At 34.6% G+C, this 22,208-nt stretch overlaps 1 protein-coding gene and 1 long non-coding RNA gene across 2 annotated transcripts; one reads left to right on the top strand and one right to left on the bottom strand.

Moving 5' to 3' along the window:
* Positions 1-13,726: 13,726 nt before the first annotated feature.
* LOC116174688 (glycine cleavage system H protein, mitochondrial) lies at positions 13,727-14,668 on the bottom strand. The gene is made up of 5 exons (XM_031492647.1): positions 14,390-14,668; positions 14,256-14,335; positions 14,147-14,210; positions 13,968-14,099; positions 13,727-13,916 (listed from the first exon to the last, which is right to left on the bottom strand). The coding sequence occupies exons 1-5, from the start codon at positions 14,514-14,516 to the stop codon at positions 13,816-13,818; spliced, it is 504 nt and encodes a 167-aa protein (XP_031348507.1). The 5' UTR covers positions 14,517-14,668; the 3' UTR covers positions 13,727-13,815.
* A 277-nt stretch (positions 14,669-14,945) lies between these two features.
* Positions 14,946-15,977, top strand: LOC116174689. Its single transcript, XR_004146144.1, has 2 exons — positions 14,946-15,058; positions 15,115-15,977. It is a non-coding gene; the product is annotated as an uncharacterized LOC116174689 (long non-coding RNA).
* Positions 15,978-22,208: the final 6,231 nt, after the last annotated feature.

The raw sequence follows: 22,208 nt of genomic DNA on the forward strand, positions 1-22,208 counted from the left end.
TAAGACCATATGTACCAATTTTCAAAGCGATCGCACGTTTCTAAACAAGTTCCATGCACACGGACAAACGGATGGTCAAAAATGGATCTGTTGCAAAATCGCTAGGATTAATTTCAGAAAGGCGTACCTACGTATCATGTGCACGACGCTTTTAAAACTGGTACACGTATTCAAGGATATAACTGGTATAAACCAGGTCCTGGTAGGTACCTCCTATATAATAATATAATAATAATATTACGCTTTTACTCCCCTTAAATTTGTATATAACAATAGAAATACAAAAAAAGCTAACCCCATGCAAAGTATAACTTGATTTTTTAAGTAGTATTCAGACTTTTATCTAGTATACTATTTTAAATTTTTAATGTATTTGAGTGACAAGTATTCGAATACTTTTTATAGTATTTGAATACCTTTGATAGTATTAGAATACTTTTGAAAGTATTCGAATACATTCTAAAGTATTTGAATACTTATTTTTTAAAGTATTTGAATCCTTTTCAATGTATCTGTGTCTAGTATTCGCTTGTGCTGGACGTAAAAGTATTTAGTATTCAAATACCTTTGATTTGTGTAAAGTATTTACTATTTAGTATTCAAATACTTTTTGAAAGTATTCTGCCCAGCTCTGGGTGAAAAGCACCGGTGGCACTTTCTATCGGGGATGTAATTTTTGTTGCACGTAGATTATGTTTAAAGAATATACAGGCAACTTTTCTCGTTTAAACTATCGTCGTTTATAGAAAAATTTACCTACAAGGAAATTCAAGTGCGGGGGTTGTTCAGAACATTTTGTTTCTTTGGTAAACTATATGGATCTATTTGCGACCTAAAAATGTAATCCATTTTCGTTTTGAACTATTGTATAATTTTTAAGAAAATTCGTTCTGATGTAGGTACTACATGGCAGTATTCAAATCACGGGGATGTAACTTGTGATCATGTTTGATTCCATGGTTTGATTCTATGTTCAATTAGGTTTAAAGGATCTACCGACAACCCTCTAATCACCACCTAAAAATAAAATCCTTTCTCGTTTTAAAATATCGTAAAATTTGCAGTAATCATTGCGGAGGTAGTATTGCCATTGTTTGTTGTTTTTTTGATAGATTATGTTTAATAAATCCAAAGTTAGTCGCATATTTCTAATTTCCACCTGAAAATAATAGTAAATTTTATACCAAGGGACTAAAGTGTGTGTTTTATTCCCGAGGGTGCAGTTTGTTGCCCGAAACAATGACGAAACGCAATAATTTTTAGCTGCCAGTTTCGGCATTTATAAGAACTAGTTGCCAATTCAGTTTACTGGCATAATTAACACACATGACTGGAAAATTCTTGAATTTTGACCAAAGGAATTCCTTTATTATTTCAGTCAACAGGGTGCAGAGCTAAGTAAGTATGAATGTTGAATACATATTTGAATACAGAAGCATTATAAAATTTTTGCTAAAGAGTGCACAAACCCAAAAAGTCTACACGAATGTCATGATTGAAATAATGGTAAGAATGCTCCATCTAAGTATTAAGTAAAATACTGGTCGAGACAATTTCGTTAGAGTCGAGAATCCGTACAAGATGATCCAAAAGTCGAGTAGGCTTCTTGAAGCAACAACACAGGAGACAATAAAGAAAATTGAAAAGATGGCGCGTTGACGACAGATTGAAGAATTAAAGTTTCAGTTATTGTAAAAGAAGTGCACAGTTCTGAAAACAAACATGATAGGGATATTTAAAAAAAAATTATCACTGGGAATGAAACATGAGGGGATCTTTCTAATGAAACAAAAATCGATAAAGGATGCAGGACCTGAAAGTTGCCGTTAGTGATTATTTTGAACAGTGTGTTTATTATAGAAATAGTCAACGAAGTACGTAGAGGTTGAAAGTGGAAGAATTTGTTTTGCTCTAAATTCCTGTTTTTTCATATCTTCATGTCTTTCTGTCCGTCCGTCTGTGTTTGTCGCTCGCTGTCTGTATTGGTTTGAAACAAAATTCTTCTAATATCGAGTTCAAGCAAGATAGGTAAAGAAAACGTTATTATACTTATGTGTTATGGAATTCAAGTTGAGATTTCCATGTTTTTGCGGGGATGCGTAAGTAAATTTATTCAGATATATTTTATGTTTAACTAATTCATCACTCCGATGTACCTTACGTAATACAGATTCCATATTCAATAGTACTATTGAATACCTAAGCAATTTTATTCAATGGTAATACTGTGAACATAACAAATGCATACATGTAATATTAAAAAATAACAAGTTCTTTTGATGGGGTGGGTTATAATATAAGTATAAATATGAAGAAGGTGCTAATGAGATTGCATACATAATTGCATGTATATTTTAACACTTGACGCATAGGTAAATATCTTGCAATTTTATTTGGAATGAATGGATGCAACCATTGAATAACCTTAATTTTTCACTCAGCGATGGAACGGAGTATGGAGAAGGATTTGTCAAATCCTTTCTATTTTGCTGTGTTTTTATTTCTGCTGAATTGTCTGCCTCCACTAGGAAGTACAGAGCAGAAGAAAAGAATCCGTAATGCTAATAATAGAGACCATAGGAAGGACGTATTAAATATAAAAATCAAGTGAATACCAGAAGATATAGTGATAATCATTTGGTATATATATAATAGCATCCTTGGGTTGTGCCTACGATTATAGAGACTTTCTAATTGACGTATCACGCGACCACCCTTTCAATTTAAAAAAATTTAGAATCGCTCCCTTGGAAGTTGAAACTCTCAATTTTATGTTAAAAACAAGTATTTTATGCTTTTGTTAACCACCTCCCCCTCGCAAGTTACAATACCACAACCCGTTTCGAATTTTGGAGAAAAAGGGAGGGCTATCTCACTATCACTGTATATTACCTATATGCAGGGTATGTAAATAAAACTAAATTTCTTTAAAAATTACAATATTTTGAAAGAGAAATATTTACTTTTCGGTGGTAATTAGAAGGTTCTCTGTACATCCTTTAAACATAGTCCACCACATATAAACAAAAATTTACAGTCCCCGCTCCTGCTATGTAGGTAAGACCGAATTCTCTTAAAAATGACGATAGTTCAAAAGAACAGGGATTTATTATACTCTTTGAATTAAATCAACGTGCTTTGTCTTCGATTTAAGGGACTGAAGTGTCACTTTTCCTTTTCCTTTTCCTCCCGGCTCCTGGCGGGACAAACGAGGTATCTTGTTTCTACAATTAAAGAAATTTCTTTCAAATTTGATCAAGGTGATCATTTTTTTGGTGTAATCGTTGAACCCAGAAAAAGTTTCTTTGAGTAAACAACAACAGACTTGAACATTTCTTAAAAAAAACGCCATTTGCATCTCAAAGCGTTTCCCACATATTTTTGTTTAAAAAATTGCAATATTTCTTTAAAAACTAACTAAGGTTTGGGGGGAGGGGTTTACCAAGGATACGTTATGTGTACTCAGAATTGTTGTAAGTACCAGTTTTGTGTGCGAATTTTATTTTTATGTAAACCGACCTTGTATGGTAATTCTTCTTTCGTGTTATTTCCTCAGCAGATGCATGAGAAGTATGGAAATTTTCAGGAAATAAATCGGCGCTTAAATTAGTCTTGACTTTGATGATACAAAAACCCGTGTGGCCGGCATTAGTTTCTGACTATTTATCCTTGGTTTCAATAATTATGACAAAATCAATCACAGCACCGGATGCTGCGCGGATATTGGCCTGGTAGGTACCACATCCAATAGAGTTCTCATCCACCACCCAGAACCTTGCCGTAATTAAAGCAGAAATCTTGTTACGATAATACATCTCTCTGCATTTTATGGGAAACAGTTATTGATTTGAGGTTTAATCATCAACTTCAGAGGTAGTTACCACGACAGATGGAAGCTGCAATCAATCGTAACCATTTAACGAAAAACCAAGATGTTCGGAATAGAGGGACGGCGTTCTTTCAAATCAACCAATTTTCTTGGGAGAATAAAGGAATCACAAAAGCAGCAACAAACACAACGTGATATTTAATTAACGGGAAAGCCACAGCCTCATTTAGGAAGTACCTAATTTGTAATAATTAACAGGTTTAATCACCGAATTTGTGTATGGGTTTTTCAGTGTGGACGACACCAAAATTACTACTACCAGTATATTAATTTCCATTATTATTTTTGCCGTGTATGTAATTGGATAATGAAAATTGAGTAAAAAGTGTATAAATTACACAATAGCACTAAGTGCGCATCTAAATAGTATTACAAATATAATTATTTTTAATGTTTTGCTTAAACATAAACAACGTTTCGGGTTTCAGTCAAGGTTGTGCGTTGAAACACTAATTTCTTTAAGTTTTTAATTCGATAAAATTTATTTTCGGCCGTTTTATGGGTTCTTATTGCCCCCTTTCGCCGTGGGACATTTCATGTAATGGAATTAAAGCCAATGTAAATCCCTCAAGGTTTAGAATTTCAAAATAGATAGAGTTCTGGTCAAAAAAGTGTTGTATAATAGTTCCTCCCTTTAGGTTCGCGCGGGATTTGTCAAAGTTTAGAAATTTTTGGAGTTCATTGAGTTAAATGCAAAATAAAAAATTCAATAAACACGACGCCGACGTGGTTATTGACATTATTGAATTTTCAAAGTGATGTGGCCTAAAATTTCGAAGATTAAGTTTTGCAAAAAATGATCTGATGAAAATGTGCATTCTAAGCTCCGACTTTTCAATTTAAGACACCTTTGAATACTCTCAGGAATTTGTATCAAGCTTTTAGACTCCGGGAATACGTTTGATTTAAATACTAAAAATGTAGGTTATGTACTTGGAAATTTAAAATTCAGACGGTTAGTGAATTAATTTCACCCAATAAAATTTTTAAAATATCTTGATATCAGTAGATTATAAACAGCGCATTATTTTTACATTGATGGAGTGAACGTAGATTATTAATTACAATCCTTATTATAAGAACTCAAATATATAAAAATTTCTACCTTGTTAAAGAGCAAATTTCACCCTCTTAGTATTGTTTTTTATTCCGAAATTGACAAAGTGTAAGTTAAGTCTCGTATTGGATCATTAATATCCAACCATCATGGTCATAAACTCATAAGAAATAATTATACTAATTTTTTCGTTTCCCTAATAGCATCTAGGTTTTTGTCTTATGCCTAAAAGATAAAATTTAAGTACCTACAGATATTACATAAGTAGCTAAGCTAGCTACAAAAAAGGTATTATTTCGCGCTAGATATATTCAGTGTTTATTTCAGAAAATCAAGGTTTGCTAAATTTCAAAATAATGGACTGTAATGTGTTGTTTTTAATTTTTTTTAAAAAAGGAATTACATTAAACATTTATTTATTTACTTTGTTTTCTTATCTTTGTTGGGAGATCAAATGAATTATTTCATTCAAATACTACTGTACTTTACACAAACCGAACAAAAAATTAAAATGCAATAGAGTAATTTGAATTTAGTAAGCATCATACCCTAAAGATATAAAAAATTAGAATATCAAAATTATAACCCCTTCTGTTGGCCATGCAGTCACGAATTTCGGCATGTTTTCCAAGAGAATTACGACCCTAAGGTACCGTTAGTGTAAAATCGAATTCCACGGTAGTTGTGTCAAAATGTCAAAGGCAGACATTAAGTTTTTGTTAACAAACAATGGATTTTGGTGTTGCGACCCGTGCAAGATACCTCGAAGAAGTATAGCTTTATAAATGTCTGGAAATAAATGGTATTCCAGAGACCAAAAACGAGAACACGCCTGAACTTGGAAAAAATGTGAGCGAAAGCATTGGTGTACTATGCACGATATGGACATTGATGGCTGTTATCTTCGAAGAGCTGCCAAAGGAGAGGATACAGGACGATCAATTTTAGACGATCCGCTAAGGAAGACATAATGAAAAAAGAAGAGTTCTTACAAGAGTCGAGGATGGATCTTGATTTACGTAGAGAAATCCTTATCTGTCGAAAATATCGTGAGATCTCAAATCAAAATAGAGAAATATGTCAATTGATCATTGGCTAGAACAATTAACAAAAAATTCGTTTAAGATTTAATTAGAAATTCCATTCCTTCTCCGTATTAATAAAATGTCCCAATCTTATCTTGTCCGGTGATATAAATATAGACTTATTACGATCAATGTCAGATGATTACAAAATAATAATTGCTAGTCATGGTCTATTATCACACATTAACACACCCACTAAAGTTACAACACACTCAAGCACATGCATTGACCACGACAAAAGATAAAAAATAATTTTGATATTTCGTAACTGAAATCGACAGCGAAGTGATCATAAAATGACCGTCTTAAATGCATACCTAACTAGATAAGTGGTCAAAGAGAAATAGGTCAGTAGTTCTCAATCCGTGAGTCGCGACCCCCTGGGGAGTCGCAGAACGTTTCCGAGGGAGACATTAAAAACAATTATTGTTACAGATTTTTTTTATTTAATAAAAAAGCACAGAACTAATGTAGGTAGACATTCTTGTTATGTATTAAAAAAATGATAGGGGGTCGAAACAAAATAAATGAACTGGAGGAAGAAGTGGCAAACCAAATGGAACAATCATTAGGCTTATGGGAAACTCGAAGATGGTCTTTTCGTTTTATCCGCTATTCTGGAAAGCTTCTACCTATATTTACGGCTGTCTTTGATTGTACACATAAAATGATAGTGTTTTCCTTGGCATTTGATCAAACTATGTGCACCACAAGCTAATTCTGACTGCTGCTTTCCTTGTACCAAACTAAGTTTAAGAACTGCCTTTTCTCTTCTTGCTTTCTTTTACCCTTAAAATTCATGGCGAAGCAAATCTTGTCTTCATTCATAAAATCCATTAAAGCATCAAGAAGCGTTTTAAGCCATGAAGAGGGAGATAAGATTGACTTCTACGCCTGGCTGTAATCTAATCTTCTAAGCAAGATTCTACCAAAACATGCAGCACAAGTATCGGATGTTACACTTAAGCTCTCGAATGCGCGCAACTGCGACTCAATTGAATATACTGCCCTTTTTTGAGGCCCGAAAAAAAAATTGTCTCAGATCGACCCGTAAAAATTTTTCTTATAGAATGCGGCCTGTAGAATCCATAATTTCAAACAGTTCCAAGATTGGGCTACTATTTCAAAAGTCAATTCTGTCAGAAAATGTCGAAAGCTTATTGTTGGTATTGAGATTTGCTAAAAGTATCTTGAGGAGTTTCCTAACATACACCTCAATCAATAAATCCTCTCTACTAAAGGCGATCAATGGCTTTGGCAGTATGTTATGCTAGGTCTAATCTCTGTAATTATAGTTACCAATCTGACCTGCATTATCACAACACTCGAATAATATTAGGAACAAATTTTGTCGACTCACCATCACTCAAAATGGTTTAATTTACCAATCTCAAAGTTTGTTTAATAGCATTCCGATGTATGTTAGATCTGCAAGTTTAAAAAAATTTAGAACAACAGTAAAAAACTATCTGATGTCTAGTGCTTTTTACTCCCATGAGGAGTTTCTGGAATCTAGCTATAAGATGGAACTGATATGATTGTATTATTGTGATTTATGTAGTTGGTTATTAATATTAATTGTGTTATGTTTTATAGGTATCGTTGTTATTATGTTACATTGTTGACAAGTGTAAATGCCTCCTAAGGCGTAATGCATACAATAAATTCAATTCAATTCAATTCAATTCAATACCTTTTGTCGCAGGGTAATGTTCTACAATTTTTCTTGCCTTAATAATATACTGAAATTTATACTCCTCCACCATGTCAGATTAATTATCATCTATTCGACTAAATTGATTCCAGAAGCCGATCCATCTTTTCAAATCACCAGCATATTGACGAAATTTTAGCTTGCTAATTTTAAGCTTGCTTTTTGATTCTAATTTCTTAATTGAGACGGATTTTTAAAGTTTAAATTGTCAAAACGGAATTCTATTTTATAGTATTGCGAGCTGAATTAATCCATTAAATCTACCTCAGCATCAATAGTTATAATTGCTGAATGTGACATCATATCCAACATAAGGTGATTCAGTTCGACAATTTGCTGCATTTTTCTCATGTAATACTTTACATTACTTTGTAGTTTGACTACTTTTTTATTATATATAAAAAATCTCTATATCTATTCCAAAAACGAGTATCAGCATTTTTGATTACCATTACATATTGAACATTTTATTTCTTTATAATTATATTTATTTAAATATAGTAACTAATAATGACATAATAATGACATTTATTGAGCACACACCATACAAAGAACAGATATTATACATTACATTACATAACGTGTGACTCAATAGGGCGAAGTTCAGACTGGAATAAACCGTGTTATTCCGTCTGCTCTACCACTCAACCCCCTACATATGAAATTAACAACAAGAGACCAAGACATAAAAAAACCTAGCAAGAAAAAACTATATGATAATAAAAACCATTCAGTATGAAGGCACAAATGAAAACCTAAAAAGAAAAAAAAAAATGTAAAAAGAAAAAAAAAATTATAGCAATAATGATATTAACGATGGAACTTAATGCTGCCTTGCAAGGAGTATGAGGCGCAAGCGTTTTTTAAAAAGACTTTCGGATAAATGTTTTAAATGAGATGGTAATTCATTATACGTCTTTGCAATATTGTAACTGAAGGAGCGTTTAAATAGTGACGTTTTGTGAGTAGGTATAGTTATAAAAAACCGATCTCTAACATTGACATTATGGACGTCAGCTCTGTATGTTACCTTTTCAAATAAATATGACGGAGTTTTGGTTTGAAGTATGCCATGGAACAAACAGGCAGAATGTAATATTCTTCTGTTGTTCATATCAAGCCACTGGAGGGATTTTAATTTATGTGTAATCCGGTCGTATTTTCGGATACCAAATATTAGTCTAAGGCAAGAATTCTACATTCTCTGAATTCGATTGCAGTCTCTTTTGTCGATACATGGGCCATACACACTATCACAATAGTTAAATTGGGAAAGCACTAAGGATTCACAAAGCATAACCTTAATACTACGATTAATAAGAAATCGGCTATTAAACTCCCACCTAACTTTCAATAACCAACTAATATAATTTGGATCAAACTTAGAGTATACAATTTTATTTATTTGGTCTAGTTCTTTATATGTATAGTGGATGCCTTGTACTGTTAACTGCTTTCACCCTGTATTGTTCCCTGATGAAATAAACTTTTAATGATCTCTTGTCCTAATTTCTTGGGGTATCGTGTGGCCGGAAATTTTTTGTGACACCGTTTGATATAATTAAAATGTAAGTAGAGTGTGTATAAGTAAGTTGGGTAAAGATCAGTTTCCAGGTATATAAGGTAATCCGGGGTATTCCTTAGTAGATTGAAACACTTTTTAAAAAAGAATTTAAATGGCGTCTCTACTGAGTCGTAGCTTAAGAAGCCCCAGACCTGTGCCGCATAACAGATAATCGAACGACATGCTGCATTGAATATATTGAGCTTTGATTGGAAAGGTGAATAAAATCGACTTTCTTCACGATAAATGTAATACATACTTAATAAATCAAATTAGATCTTAATAGTCAGGGAGACATTTCTGAAAAGTGCATGTCTAACGGCGTTTTATGCAACAAACTGGCAACAGGCGGTTCTAGACTAATTTGCCCCCACTGAAAACGATGCGCCCTGTTGTCAGACCCGGTTTTGGCATTTAAGCCCTTAAATCCAAGATGGCGGGCGAAATTGCCGTTTGCGGTTATTTCGAGCCCACAAGGCACGCCACTGAACGTTTTGGGTAGTTTAAGGGTAGAATATCATCTAGCACACACGTCGACACCGTTTAGGCACACTTTCGTATTCATATTAGGGGCCTAAATGCCAAAACTCCGCTTAAAAACGACAAAAATGCAAAAATTCGTTATTTTTTTTCTGGTCGGTTGTCGGCGTCCAATATGTATACATATGGTAAAGTTAACATTTAAGTATGTGGGGACCTCCAGCAGCACCATATGCCTGGGGCCTAAATATCAAGATGGCGCCTGGAAAGTCCAAAAAACAGTGAAAAAGTCGTTCTTTTTGCCGTATTTTTACTATACGGACCACACATTCCCCATTTCGATAGCCTGGAGCAATAATATGCGAATTGCGAATATCATTCTAGATGTTACACAACTGAAGGGCTTAACTGCGGAAGTGGGGACTCGTCTCCTATAAACTTTAACTATGGAACCAAGCGGCAGAAGTTGGTTTGGCGGCGTAATTTGAGGGCAAATATATTAAAACATGCTTCCCAAGTTTTCTTTGATTTTTTTAAATTAAAATGTAACACTTGTCAGTCGAAACTGTTTAGAATATTGAGCACTAATACTATGAAGAAGGTACTATGCAAGAATAAGGACGTTAGAGTTAAACGTTGTCTCTTGAAGCACTGACGTTTTCTCTCGGGATTGTTTTTGGCATATTACACATAGTAGGTACCTACTGTTAAAATCACCACCAGAGGATGATTCATGCTGCATGGCCTAGGGAAAACTGAAACAGTCAAATGGAAGTCATCACCGTGAATGAAGACATGAGCACCATTCTACGATCAATAGAGATGTGGCCTAACGTTTGAATAGAGCATCTTCATGCGTTAGAATGTAGGTAATGTGATATCATGTTGAATTAGTATGAACGAGCTTACCTAATGTTAATGTAAATGTTAGAGTGAGTCGTTAAATCCCAAAAAAACGCAAAACATTCCCCATACTATTTTAATAGACAAATTGTAAAAGCCGCGACTAGTTTCGACCAACGGTCATCTTCTGGCTTAAGGAAATTACAGAATAAAACTTGTTAAAATATTTTAGAAGTACCTACCTACACAATGCAAAATTTGAAAGGCAGCATGGGGAAAAAAACGATGACAATTAAACAATAACATTAAAAAATATCTTCATTGAATGTAATCTTAGGTACATGTAAAATTAATTGACTTTTAATATTAAATGAAACATCGGGCGTAGGTGGAAGACGCCATCGAAGCGACACAGACGAACTTCAGGAGCGGCGCCGACGAAGATGCACAACAACACGCGAGTGCACTGATTGAAAGTTTCGCGAATCCGTTCGGCTGGAGATGATAATTCCACCCCCCTCTCGCGGGGGTGTATTACGTCCGGGGTGGCAGTCGCAATTACTCATAATAATGTTCCAGAACACCAAAATGAACAGCGAACGTAAAGAGTGGCCAGTGTAGTAAAAATACGGCAAAAAGAACGACTTTTTCACTGTTTTTGAACTTTCCAGGCGCCATCTTGATATTTAGGCCCTAGGCTGGAGGTCCCCACATACTTAAATGTTAACTTGACCTTGACCATATGAATGCATATTGGACGCCGACAACCGGTCAGAAAGAAAAAAAATGATGAATTTTTGCATTTTTGACGTTTTTAAGCGGAGTTTAGGCATTTACGCCCTTAATATGAATACGAAAGTGTGCCTAAACGGTGTCGTCGTGTGTAATAGATGTTATTCTACCATTAAACTACCCAAAACGTTCAGTGGCTGCCTCGTGGGCTCGAAATAAACGAAAAAACGGCAATTTTGGCCGCCATCTTGGATTTAAGGGCTTAAATGTCAAAATCGGGTCTGGCAACAGGGCGTATCGTTCTCAGCGGGGGCAAATTAGTCTAAAACCGCCTGTTGCCAGTTTGTAGCACAAAACGCCGTTAGACATGATTTAGAGAGCCTTGTTCAGATATGTCTCCCTGACTATAAGCCCTAATGTATGTTCAGAGCCCCACTGGCCACTGCCATGTAATTGGAATTTTTATTCTGTATGGTGTCTGGTTAAACAAATAAATTAATTAATTTCTGTCTGTTGATGTAGTACCTATTCAATACACCTCAGAGGGTTGAAGAGGGCCGTGCCCCCCTCCCCCAGTATCCTAAAAAATCAAAAATCAAAATACACACGTACCTCCTTATAGGTAATAGAAATGTAATGTATTTGGCTTTCAGATATTTGCTACCTTCTCTATTGCAACTGAGGGAAATGAAAGGTTTCTTTTCAGTATTGAAACGAGGAAAGAACTTATTAAGAACACCGATTGTTGATGAAATCCTTTTCTCCCTGAATCCTTGGTGTTGATGGCTGTGGAATGTGAAGAAACTAAAAACTTGGACCAATTTGTAAACGATTTTGCGTCTCCGAAATCACGTCGGTACCCTTTATTACAAATGCTCAATATTGTTATCTAGTTGCTAAATTTGTATTTTCATTAAATAGTAACAAAAACAAAAGTACCTATTTATTAATAATTAAAAGTATTATGTACTGTAAATAATTTTTTGCCGTTTCTGAAATACCAACAGTTCAACAAGGAGTAAAGGGGTAGGTAGGCATCTTGAAAATTACAGTAGGTACCTACCTATGTAGGTAGGCAGTAGTAATATACCATAGGCCTGCATCGCTTATAGAGCTTTAAGCTCATTTAGCTCCTTTAACTGTTACTGGCACTTTACCAATTGGAATTAAATATCAACTTTGTCTTTAGTTGAATACATCGCACACGAACGAAAATTCGAATACGGACGATAATATTCAAATTAATTAATATGACAGGCAGATCTTCATTTGTTGTATATAGTTATTTAGGTTGCATAAAGTTAGGCGTCCTTCAAAGAGAGTAGACGTAGGAAATTCCTATAGGACCTATGTCTACTTCTACATGAATATCACTGTATACGTAGGGTTTTAGTTTACGATAAACGCTTTTATACAGAACTGTGTTGCTAGGGCTGACCACAGATGGGTTGCAATTGAACAAGCCTCGTATTGTATATATTTTAAGATATTGTTTTTCAAAAGAGACTAATATGTGTAAAGGAACAATAAAATAATTACCTTATCACTAATTGAAGTTCATGACGATTGAATTTTTTCAAAAATCTGTGTTATTTTAATACAATGAGAAGTTACTCCTTCAAGCGCAGCTGAGAGTTGGCTTTACTCACTAATGGTTTAATTTACAATCATTATCATAAGTTCATCACCATTAGATCATTATCACTAAATGAGCAATAGAAACAATAAGGTATGGTTTCGTTGGTTTAGCAACACACATCAAATCAAATCACATATTTTACAAAAAATGGTGTATCAAAAAGTGTAACCCTTTCTATAGGGTGTGCAGATATGAATTGCAACCCTAGCATTAATAACTGAAGGTTGGAACGTTCGACTTTCCTCTCAAAAATGGTGTTATTTTAATCAATGATCAGCCACGCTGTTGCGAAGTTGCTTTTGAATAACTTTCCCTACAGACAACCAAAACATTATAACCTTTTCTAAGGTCTTTTAGAGCCGATTTTCAAACCAATTGAAGTGATTTACCAGGACGATTGACTTTTTTCTTAAAAATTTGTTACCTACTTTATTACATAATATCATATACAATGATAATATCATTGAATAAAAGATTTTTTATTCAATGATAATTTAGAGTTTGCGTCCGCTTGTGTGTCTGACGCTGAAACACCTAGCGCAGTTGAAATCCAGAGGTGAACTCCCAGTGGCAGCGGTCAAATTCCTGGAATAGACTTCCTGCACTAGTGTGTGTCAAAAATTTGGGACAGACACATAATTTTAATTGATAATCAAAATATTGCAAAGGTTGGTGACAACGATAGCCGCTGAAAGCGCGCAATCGACGATGTTGCAATTAAAATACAACGATAAAGATAATTCTATTCAGTGTAATATGTACAAAGTACGTTTACCAAGTTATGAATAATGATTTCACATTTAACTTTTTTATTAATGGTGTTCATCAGACTTTAAGAATTCTTTATATTGAGATTCATTCATTAGTGCCGTTATTTCTTTATCATTTGTAAGCTCAACTTTAAAGAGCCAACCTAAAATTAATCAAACATAGAGAATCATCTACCGAAGAGCCTTAAGTATACCTTTATCATAGCACGACGTGTTAATAAGAGATGGCGTTTCTTCCACGCTCTCATTTTTTTCTACCACACGCCCTGATACAGGACTGTACAATTCACTAGCTGCCTTGACACTTTCTAACGCTCCGCACTCGTCTGCAAGAGGCCGATTTAGTAAATTTTGTAAGACGCAAAGATTTTACCTTTCTGTGAGAGTACGCTGTCGACATCTGGCAGTTGAGCATAGACAACATCTCCTAGCGCACTCTGTAACCACGTGATTCAATCTCTTCTACGTTTTAAGTTGCTTACCTGCGCGTAATCTGATATTCCGACGATACCGATTTTTCCCTCAACCTCCACCCATTCGTGTTTCTTTGTGAAGTAACGCTCTGCGAACACAAAAAGTCTAAATAAAAAATCAAGGTGGCAGTTACCTGTCTTACCTGCGAAATTGCATTGACTTGTGCTGATTAACCTCAAAACTACATTACGCGAATTGTAAGCTTTATTCAGTGTTGTTGAGTGGTTGATAAGTAGAGCGACACGTGGAATCACTCTTTGAATAACCATCTTGAAAAAGTTATGAGTTGGAAAGAATCTCGAATTATCTATTTTATCGGAAAAATGTTTATGTTAGTTGTCGCTTTATGGCACTACTGATAATGATTGAGGTTTGTTTGCGTGCTAATGAGGTCAAACTCGAATTCGTCGATTTATTACCGAAGAAACTATTCTATAGGTTCATCATTTTATTAAAATTAAATCGTGAAGTGACAACGTTCGTTTATGTAACCCTGGATGAAACTAACGTGCAATAGTTTATCTGAGGTCAGTCTAAGAATATTTCGAAAATTAACCACAGTTGATTTCGTGATTTTATTATTCCGAATCGAAGCTGAAGTACGAAATTTGCATCTAAACAAGTGAATAGTGACAGAAGAAAGGGAATGCCGTTGCTTCTTTTCCTTTTCTTTTCTAATAAAAGATCAAAGTGCGCCGAGTTGCCGCTTGCAAGATTGCGATGTGGCCACGTTTTTCTTCAAAACGCTTCTATACAGGATGATCGAAAAGGAATGATCTTCTAATGTTTCTTTCCTACTTCGGTTACCGCTGTAATTGTGCTCGTTATGTAGTGTGTCTTATGAAATCAAGAAAATTTTTGTTATAGGCAGCAATTACAACTTTCTTTCCATTTATTTATGTTGTTGGTCACTGTACGTCGATAGTGATCATCTTGCAATGCGATGTAATGAACTGTCCAATCTCCACTGGAGACACTGATGCTGCTGACATTTAATATTGGTTGCAGTTTTACCTTAGTACTTGGGAATATCCACTGAATGAAGATGGCTGGCTAAAGAACGGTACATATGCAGGCTATTACTTCATCTAGATAGCGGAAGACATTTTGCGGAATTACTTTAGCTGATGAGTCTGAAAATTTCCATAAAGAAAGTCTTAATTGAGAAACAAAAACAACAGCATAAACATGGTCGCCTTTGCATGACCTGCAAATAATTTGGAATGTTACCATAACCTTTTGCAGTCATTTACCTACACATGTTTTTTTCCTAGACTAGCATGTAAAAGCTGATCATTGCAATATGATCAGTTTGGCAGAATTATTATACACATGTACTTGTAGAATGCACAGTATGTGTATGGGATATCTAATGGCCAATTATTCTATCGCTTGGATGCTCATTTGACATAGGTTGTGCACTTTGTAGGTATAGTTCCGAATTCCAAAGAGATTTGGTCATGGAAGTTGGTCCGCCCAACAGTTATTTGATAGATATCGGGAAATTAAGACGTGCAATGAGACGTTTGTTTCTGTTGGGTATTTCATGGTAATTTAAAGGATCTACAATTTATTACGCTTTTTACAAAGTACCTATACACAACAAACCCAAACTGAATAGGAGATCCAGCACGAATTTAAACTCCTATAAGCAGGTTCTGTTGGACCTTTTAGAATAATGAATATCAATATTATGTTTGTTAAGTTTTATAATAAAAATCTAAAACAATCCGAAAGAAAGAACCCAAAAGTCACAAAAAACCAACAGCACGAAAGCGTTTTCGATCCAAAATTATCATCGGCACATCACAAGTTTCTACTGATAATGACCATTGAAGCGATTTCGGTTTGTTTTTTTATGGTTTTTGGTGTTCCCCAAAAACAGGTCTGCGAGTGTATAGAAAACGTGTATATTCGAACTCGTAAGTTATTATTATTTATCCAAAAGGTCACAACCCCTTCTGTTGGGATACACAAACCCGAATTTCAAACAAAATTATTTCATTTACCCCGAAAATAAAGTCAAGTCAAGCGTCATTTAAGTGTCACGTAAATCATAAGTTCATTGCACAAGATCACATACTACATTTAAGTACATAGGTCTCACTTGGCTTTACAAATTTTACATTGACTTTTTTCTTTAAAATTGTGCAATTTTAATGCAACGAAAAGTAGCACTTTTAAGCACAAGTTCAGTGCTACTTTTGAACAACCACAACATAGCTACTCTATAAAAGATTTAAAAAAATTGTGTACCTATACAAAAATTATATCCCTATAATAGTCTACGTTAATGGGCAATCATTTATTCAATGGATACTAGAAGGTGTAGGTCATCCAGACCCGAATTTCAAGCAAATTTATATGATCTATCAATAGAATTACAAGCCTCTATCACTAAATGATGTTAGAACGCGTGACTTCCTTCTTCCTGTACGCTGTTGCAGTGTTACTTTCGAACCCTACAGACGATTAAAAAAATTGGCCCATTAAAAAATAATATTTCCCCCTGTGCAGGATGCGTAAACCCGAATTTCAAATAAATTTACATAATCTACCCGAAAATTACAAACCAAGCACTTTCTTAAGAATTGTGCAATGTCCTAGCCAAAGTCAGTCCTAATGAAACGTTACCTACAGAGTTGATTTTGAACCACTAAAACATCCTCACAAGTCACAGAAGATACAAACAAAATTATAGTCCTTTCTGTAGGTCATGCAGACTTAAATTTCAAACAAATTTATATGATCCAACACGAAAATTACAACCCTAACATGAAGGGCAGTTTCCACAGGATTTTTCTTAATTTGTATACCTACATTCTTGGCATGATTTGACTACACGTTCGATTGCTTGAACTTTATTATTCCAATAAACATAGGCATCCTCTTGCTCACTGTTTCATGTTAACAATCGCTAAATGAGTACGTAGCAGTTGAAGTATTTCTTCTTGTAGAGAATTCGGTATCAGTTGTCGAAGTAATAGCTGGAAGTTTTAGACTTTCATTGAGAATGTAAGTCAATGGACGGTTGTCTAGATACAGAATTTGTTTTCCCCATACAGGTAATAATGTGAATCTCTTTAAAGCGAATACTATTGTTAAAACTTCCCTATGAAGTATGAAGTTGACCGTGGTTCACATCTGATGCTATTATCGATCTTGATGTAAATGCAATAGGCTTCTCAACAATCATCATCTAAACTTAAAAAAAGTAGACTCGTACTTTTGCGATTCTTTGTAGAAGTAATCTCAATAGATTAATTAACGATGAAAAGTTCGAAATAAATAAAGAAACATGTGTTGTCAGGTTTGTCAAGGGTTCTTATCGTTTTCACCATGTTCCGCTCAAGCTTATCTTGGTAATAGCAGCGCCAAGAAGTTAACTTGCACTATAAGAACTAAACAGAACTTACATGAACTACCCACTTTATAATGTACATAATTAAATTTAGAATGGGGGTGGAAAAGAACAACAGAAGCTACCCCCCTTCCTGGCACGTTAAACATAACTGTACATACTCGTATATTTCCAAAAATCTATTTGTAAACATACCTAATAATATAACTTACATTTTAACTTTCATACTAGTCTACTCTGGATCCAGCTGAGATTAACAGGTAAGGGAAGGTATAACAAGCTAAAGATAATACCAAGAATTACCATAACGATAGTGCAGCCTCCAACGGTAACCGGTGTAAAGAACGAGTTGATTCACCAAAGAATTTAGAAATGTAGGCCGCCTTACTTACCGAGAGATTATGCAATTTTAAATTAACAAATAACTTCCTTCCATTTGATGGGGGTCCATAAGGGTAGGAAACACCACAGAAATTATCCCATAGCAATACGTAAGTTTATGCAAAAGCAGCTTCGTTTAGATTATGCACTGTTAAAACAATGACGGGCTGTTTTTTATTACTTATATGCTTCTATCGCAATATTCTAGGATTTACTGGGTCAGAGATATTAATCCGTTATTATTACTATTATTCTGCTAGGGGTCGTCCCAGTTACTGCGACCGCGTGACAAAATTCGCATCGGAATGTATCTTTTGGGGAACCGAATTCGACTACCCCTTAAAGACTCTCTAGGAAAAAACAAAATTCCTCGAGGTTGGATCACTAACGTGGTGACTCTTCCATGGGTAGTCGACTTTGGGCGCGCAAAAGTTTCCTAGAGCTCGAATCACGGTCTCTCTTTCCCGTGTGCCCAATAAAAGTTCGAGTTATGAGAAGTACCTAAAAATTGAGTATTATTTTGTGGCGGGTTTTTAGCGAAATTCACCAAATGCGAATTATGCTACCAACAAAGGGAATGTGGTTGTCACTTACCCCCTACCAAATCTTACTGGTGGTGGAGTTAAAACTTCAAACTCGAATTGTGGGTGAACGGGACGTCGGAGGTGGGTACTAACCAGAGCTGGGCATGAATTAATTCAAAATGAGATTAATTCGTGATTTAATTCCATTTGGTGAATTAAATCCAATGGAATTAAGCCTTTTTTTAGCACTGCTATAAAAGCGCTTGTAATTAAATCCTTTTACAAAAGGAATTGTAATTGTGAATTGTATAAAAGGCTTAAATCACACGAAAGGCTTAAGCTACCATATGAAGGTGTAATTATTTTCAGAAATGTTAAATGAGAAAACACTACCTCTGCAAAATGCACTCCATAAATAATTTTAGCAATCTATGCTTTAGTGCTATGCTAAGGATGTTAAAAAGAAACAGTAAGTATATAAATTGGTTATATATAAGTAAAAGCATAGTCAAAATGCAATGGTCTATTGAATTTATACAATCGCGCTGTGTAGTGTAAAAATTCTATTTGCATCTTTTTAAATAAAATATAATCTCGATACTATTCATATTTATATACTATTTTTGTTTTAGTTATTTACATAAAAGTCAGGACACATAACAGGCGAGGAAATATTTCAGAGTCAAGTAGGGCCATTTTACTGACGAGTTTTGTATTAAATTTTACCCAAAATCGTATTTTAATATAAAATTTCAATTTTCATATGGAACTTTTGATTAAAATCAATTTGTAAGTGATGATGACAGGAGAGTCATTATAGAATCTGACCAGAAGTCTGGTCTGTCATGGAAACTAAAATTTCCTGAGATAAAGTTGGGATGAAAATGAAGGTTTTATGACGATTTTGGGTAAAGATAGGTATAAATTGCAGTTTACATATTGAAATTGTTGTATTACTTGATGATGCCCGCACTCATACAATCGTAAAAATAGAAAAACAGTTGTCAGTTGCACTCCCAAAATGGCGACAAAAACACACATAAGTTTGAAGACAGCAACTAAAGCCGCTTTTATACGAATCAAGCATTGCGAGTGTGCAACAAATATTTGCCTTGCTTAGTAGTCCTCCCCTGTAGATTGTGCAATTTTAAACAACGATGTCAGATACCTCCTTTTGCTTGCTTCTAGAGTGTGGAGTTGCTGGAAAGTCCTCTAAGGGTAAACAATTGAATAAAGAAGAACATTTGGAGCACCACCAAAGTCAACCCCTGTCCCCTAGTATTCGCAAAGAAGCGCGATCAACTTGGGTGAGAGGTTAAGTAATTTTAAAGAATAGTGTGGTATTTGTTTCTGTAGAGTGAGGTTGATGTTTGTGCTGAGGCTAAACAATGGAAGATGTTTCTATATAGGATGGTTTGCCTACAAGGATATAGAACTGAAAGATGTTTAATGCACCCCCCTAATAATGCGTAATTTCTATTTAAAAGTAGAATTACTTACAGCTCTTGCAATGTTAAAATACCGAGGCATTGCCTTTGTATCTCATCTTAGACGATGACGATCTTCAAACAATTGTTTAATTGGTTCCTGTATGACTGGCTGGCGGTTGCAACAATAGCTATTTTGAATAATAATTTGGGTACAAGCAAATATCCAACACTTGTTTCTTGAAAAAACAAAAATATAACATGTGTTTTATGAAGTGTTAAATAAGCATTTTTTTACTGCCTATTTAGTTTGTGTGTGTATTGTTAATGAGAAATTTAAACTTTCCGCGATTTTATTACTTTTACTTTGATAAATAATACAATTTTAGTTACTTGCGTAAAACTAATGCGTGCACACAGATAGGTAAATTTGATGTTCAACTATTCGCATGTAAAATGGTTAAGTTAAAGCAGCCAGAAAAGTTAAAATTTGAGTTTTTACCTGATTGAGGTGAGTTTCCTTTGGTTATTTCCTTTTCCTTCTCGCCCATAAAATTAAAGGTAAGATAAGATTTAACACTAAGATACAGTCCGCTCATTTACATACAGTGATATTTATTAAGAAGTAGATATAGGGATTTACGTGTGTTATTTTTCCCTATGTCTACCTTTTAATAAATAGTAACAATATTCAAAATTAATTAATATGACCGCCAGATCTTTATTTGTTTTAAGAAGTTATTTTGGATGCATTAAACAGGCGCTCTTCAGAACAAATTATGTCATTTAAAAGTAGAGATAGGAAAAAACAATACAGGTAAATCCCTATGTCTACTTCTTAATAAATTTCACTGTATATGATTCGTACAAGTAAGATGATTTGAGGGTATTTTCCGGTGATTCAGAAAAAATGGCGTGTGGTGTGACTTGTGAGCATGTAAAATGTTTGGAATTTGACTAGAAAATGTTTAAAAACTTGCCATCAGACTCGTTGGAAATACGTTAGATTGCTAGCCTTTTCTTTGTACATTTTCCGACCAAAAAATTTATTTAATTAATCCAACAGAAAATTTTTTCCAGACATCAAATTAATTAATTAAACTTAATGATAACTTGTTAATGTGATACGAAAGGATGCAATGGTGAAGTCAAGAGCTTTATTATAACTCTTCTAGATAGTCTTTAATAATAGCAATGTAAATGTTAACCCAGGGGCGGACTGGGTACTTACTGGCCAGGTGGAATTGCATAGGTTACGGGCCATTAAAGTATTAGTGTAGTAATGAAGGTGGCGGGGGGGTTAGCTCTGAGGTGCACCACAAAAACATTTTAAAGTACTCCTTTCTCGAAAATCAATTACCATACAGTTTTTTTTTAAATTGCAGCTGATAATTAAAAGTAACAAAATATACAATTCACACGAGGTGCGTCGCTTATCATTGTATTTCAGCACTTTCATGCTACGACAAAAAATGATAAATTCATTGTAAACCACTTCAATTAAAACAGAATTTTTTAACAACCTAACATCAACCCCAATTAGAGAAACGTGTTAATAATTTATTAATACTGCAAGAAACTAAATACAGCACATACTTATAAATTTCCAACGGGCCATTATGATCTACAGGCCAGGTGGCAATCCCCCCCCCCCCCCCCGGGCCAGTCCGCCCCTGTGTTAACCTATATATTTAAAACTGAACTATACTACTGTAGCTACTATAAATGTTATTTGTAGCTGATAGTCGGGTCTTGTTTTGCGAAAATTCAAATGCAAAAAGCATTTCATGTAACAATTGAGTTAAAAACGTTACCTCCCTAATTCGAACCCGCTGAATCCGAAAATGCCATTTGCCAACTCAACATTCCAAACGGAAGTGAGTTACTCAAGATGGCGTCTAAAATAGTGGCAAATTTAGGTGTTTTTCAGCTTTCAGTCATATGTATGAGAATCAGCTTCGCACCTTACACCCCTCGGCGTCTTGGCGCTTAGGAAATAATACCACAGATTTAAGAGTGTTTAGATCTGTGATAATACTAAACTTCTCTGCCTTGGTATATAATGTACATGTCAACAAAATACCTATGTGGAAGTAAAATTCAAGCAGATCGAATTTTGTTCTGTCATTATATATTTTCAAAGAGTATAATTTCTTTCGAATTTGTTCAAAATGTGATAATTTTAAGTATGTAATTTCTCTTGGAATGGCGTATGGTGCCAATTATTCAATTTAGAGAACTAAACGTTTATTGAGCAAAATTTCGGGT

This window comes from Photinus pyralis, unplaced genomic scaffold (genome assembly GCF_008802855.1).
Source record: "Photinus pyralis isolate 1611_PpyrPB1 unplaced genomic scaffold, Ppyr1.3 Ppyr1.4_LG6, whole genome shotgun sequence".
Lineage (NCBI taxonomy): Eukaryota > Metazoa > Arthropoda > Insecta > Coleoptera > Lampyridae > Photinus > Photinus pyralis.

Excerpts from the sequence above, each read along its gene's own strand:
- LOC116174688 (XM_031492647.1), bottom strand. The coding sequence starts at position 14,516 with ATGGTTATTCAAAGAGTGATTCCACGTGTCGCTCTACTTATCAACCAC. Across the intron at positions 14,211-14,255 it reads GAATATCAGATTACGCGCAG|AGTGCGCTAGGAGATGTTGT; the intron begins GTAAGCAACTTA and ends ACGTGGTTACAG. Across the intron at positions 14,100-14,146 it reads CAGCGTACTCTCACAGAAAG|ACGAGTGCGGAGCGTTAGAA; the intron begins GTAAAATCTTTG and ends GGCCTCTTGCAG.